This window comes from Tupaia chinensis, unplaced genomic scaffold (genome assembly GCF_000334495.1).
Source record: "Tupaia chinensis unplaced genomic scaffold, TupChi_1.0 Scaffold144894_1, whole genome shotgun sequence".
NCBI lineage: Eukaryota > Metazoa > Chordata > Mammalia > Scandentia > Tupaiidae > Tupaia > Tupaia belangeri.
Genome location: NW_006204753.1, coordinates 83,349 through 86,388, shown reverse-complemented (window position 1 = coordinate 86,388; position 3,040 = coordinate 83,349). Strand labels below are relative to the sequence as shown.

Genomic DNA, 3,040 nt, shown 5'->3' with positions numbered 1-3,040 from the left:
GGGCGTCCCCCCGGGGGCTTGGCCACACCGGCCGGCCAGGACCGGCAGGAGGAGCGAGTCGGGCCACGTTTTCTTCATGTGGGAGCTGGAAGGGCCAGAAAGCCGTCTCGCCCTCGCGGCCGGCCGGTGGTGCGTCATGCGAGCCCCCGCTCTCTGCCGGGTTCTCCCAGTGCCGGTGGCTTTCTGATCCGGCTGCACAAACTACTGAGCTTGCAGCCCGCAGCGCGGCTAGACGCTGCCCGCCCTTCCCTACCCTCCCAGGCATTCTAAGGAGGCCCCCTCTCACAAGGAGGCTATGCAGGGACTGATGGAGAAAGCCTGTACAGGGTCACCGGGTCACCATGCCTGGCCACACCGACCTAGGCACATGCTTCCTATCCCCGTCCCAGGCCCTGAAGGGCAAAGACTGGAACAGAGCCAAGGTTGCTTCTCTCTTTTATTGAAATAGATTTTTTGAGCAGTGCCCACCTAACTCAGCATGGCCTCTTTGGCACCAAAAGCTAGAGAATAAAAAAACCAGTAAAAAAAATAAGCCTGGATTTTTCTGAGTGCATAGTGCATGAGAACTAAAGGCCTTTGGTACACAAGAACTGTGGGGACAGTGGGTGCAGTGTGGGAGCTGGGGTGCTGAAAGCTGGCCCCAGGGGCCTCAGGGAACTGGGAACAGGCTGCTGTAGACCAAGTGGCCAATGACCAAGGCCAGCATCTCAGAGGTGCCACTCAAAGCCACAATAAATGGGGCCTGTGATGCGTAATCAGCCTGAAGGCGGCGGAGGGACAGCTGCAGCATCGCCAAGGCCAGCAGGCTGTTTTGCACCCCTACCTCAATGCTGACTGTCCGCCGTTGGGCCACTGGCAGCTTCAGGCACATGGCCAGGCAGTAGCCCACCAAGAGGCCAACCAGGGGCACGGTGAGGCCCACCAGCACGATGGGTAGCCTGACGCCTGCGAGGATGAAGACCCCCATGCGGTAGGCCAGGAAGAGGCCACCCAAGAGGAGCACAAAGCTGAAGGGCTTGATGACCTGTAGCAACAGCAGGGAGAGCTTCGGCAGCTTGGACTTGATCAGCACGCCCGCTGCTATGGGGATGGCGATGAACAGCAGGGTCCCCAAGATCTTGGAGACTGGCACGTGGAGTGTCTCATGAATGCTGAGCAGGTGGCTGTAGACAGCTGACGACAGTGGCAGGAAACCGGTGGCAGCCACCGTTGAGATGAAAGTCATGGAGATGGCCAGGGTGACGTCCCCTCCGAGAAGGAGGCTGAAGAGGTAGCTGCCCCCACCACCAGGTGCTGAGCAGGTGATAATGAGGCCCAGAGCCAGGGCCTTTGGCAGCATGAAGACTTTGGCCATCAAGAAGGCATAGAAGGGCATGACCAGAAACTGGCCCAGGAGGCCCAGCAGCATGGGCTGGGGGCTCTGCATGAGGCCCTTCAGAACCTCGAGTTCCACTTTGCACCCAAATGAACACTTGTTGACAAAGATGAGAGGCAGGAGCAGGTACAGTATGGGGTTCTCCGAGAAGTGGGCCAGGTTGGCAGTGCCAAGAGTGGCAGGGGTATCTTGGGCAGGTGAGACCTTGATGCAGAAATCTCTCCGCTCTTCGATCAGCACAGGTGGGACCTCGTGAGGGTCCACGAGCTGAATGTGGAGGGGGGCTAGCCCAGCCAGGCCTGAGTGGATGCTCACCACGAAGCCACCCCCGATGCCCCAGGTCATAGCACTCACGTTCTGGATGGTCAGCACCTCTGTGTCCAGGGATGTGACCCTCAGTGTGGGGCCGGGCCCAGTCCCATTAGCCTGGCCTGGGTACTGGCTGGAGATCACAATGATGCCTTCACTCTCCTCTGGGAACTCAAACTCCATCACAGAGCCATCCCCAATGCTCAAGTAGTGGCCTCCTGTGAGTGGCGCTGTATGATCCAGAGCTATGCTGAGGTTGGCACTGGCAGTTGCCCGGGCCCCCCATGACAGGATGATGAGCAGCAGGGCAGCTCTGAGCAGGCCAAGGAGGCCTGGGCAGCTACCACCCCCATCTGGGCCAGGCCACTGCTGGGGGCTACCCCTGCCTCTCCTTGATACCATGGCTCTTCCCAAAGGACGGTGTGCCCAGGCGCTGTGGATTAGGGGTTATCCTGAGAAGGGTCCATAGGCAGATCCTGGTCCTATGACAGGATGATGAGCAGCAGGGCAGCTCTGAGCAGGCCAAGGAGGCCTGGGCAGCTACCACCCCCATCTGGGCCAGGCCACTGCTGGGGGCTACCCCTGCCTCTCCTTGATACCATGGCTCTTCCCAAAGGACGGTGTGCCCAGGCGCTGTGGATTAGGGGTTATCCTGAGAAGGGTCCATAGGCAGATCCTGGTCCTCTGCTGCCTGCCTTGACGGCAGAACTCTCCCTAAGGACAGAAGGGACATAGAGGCAGCTGTTAGGACAAGCAGCTGTGGGTTCGAAAATGTGGGGCCCAGTGCTAGAGGATGCAGCGCCCGGCCCAAGCCCAGGGCCAGAAAGGCAAGGCCTACTGCTTGCCCTTAAGGGACAATTGGCCATTTTTTCCCTGTCGAACTTCCCATCCCTCATCCAGAGGGGCCGCCTACAGATAGGAGTTCCCATTCAGTCCACTGCTATGTGTTGACTTCCCAGGGCTCAAGGAGATGTCCTGATCACCACAGCAGGGATGCTGACAAAATCTTCAAAAGGCTGGGTGAGGACAAAGGGTGCTGATGGAAACATTGGCTTGGGGCGGATCTGGAAGGGCTTCAGATGGCAGGTTAGGGGGTATAAGTGTCATTTGCTAGGCACAAAGTAGCTGGTAAAGTGACAGAGCAGTGGAAGATCATTGGGTCAAAGGCCCCTGGAGCAAGTGTCTGTCACTGACAAGCTTGACTTGCCCTAGGGTCCTACAGACAAAAGAGCCCTTGTGGGAGGTGGACTCCTCCCCAGAGAAGGTGCCAGAATGGGCAGCAAGAGTAGGTCAGATGGAGCAGCCTGCCAGGTGGGGACTTCTCTGTCTTCTGTCAGAGCTTCCAGTTCTCTGGCT

At 58.7% G+C, this 3,040-nt stretch overlaps 1 protein-coding gene across 1 annotated transcript; it reads right to left on the bottom strand.

Moving 5' to 3' along the window:
• Window positions 1–418: 418 nt before the first annotated feature.
• On the bottom strand, window positions 419–2,165 carry SLC10A3 (solute carrier family 10 member 3). Its single transcript, XM_006167504.2, has one exon. It carries the CDS (start codon window positions 2,084–2,086, stop codon window positions 650–652), a length of 1,437 nt encoding a protein of 478 aa, XP_006167566.1. The 5' UTR covers window positions 2,087–2,165; the 3' UTR covers window positions 419–649.
• Window positions 2,166–3,040: the final 875 nt, after the last annotated feature.

Bases quoted from the DNA above. Each gene is read 5' to 3' on its own strand.
- SLC10A3 (XM_006167504.2), bottom strand. From the start codon at position 2,086: ATGGTATCAAGGAGAGGCAGGGGTAGCCCCCAGCAGTGGCCTGGCCCA.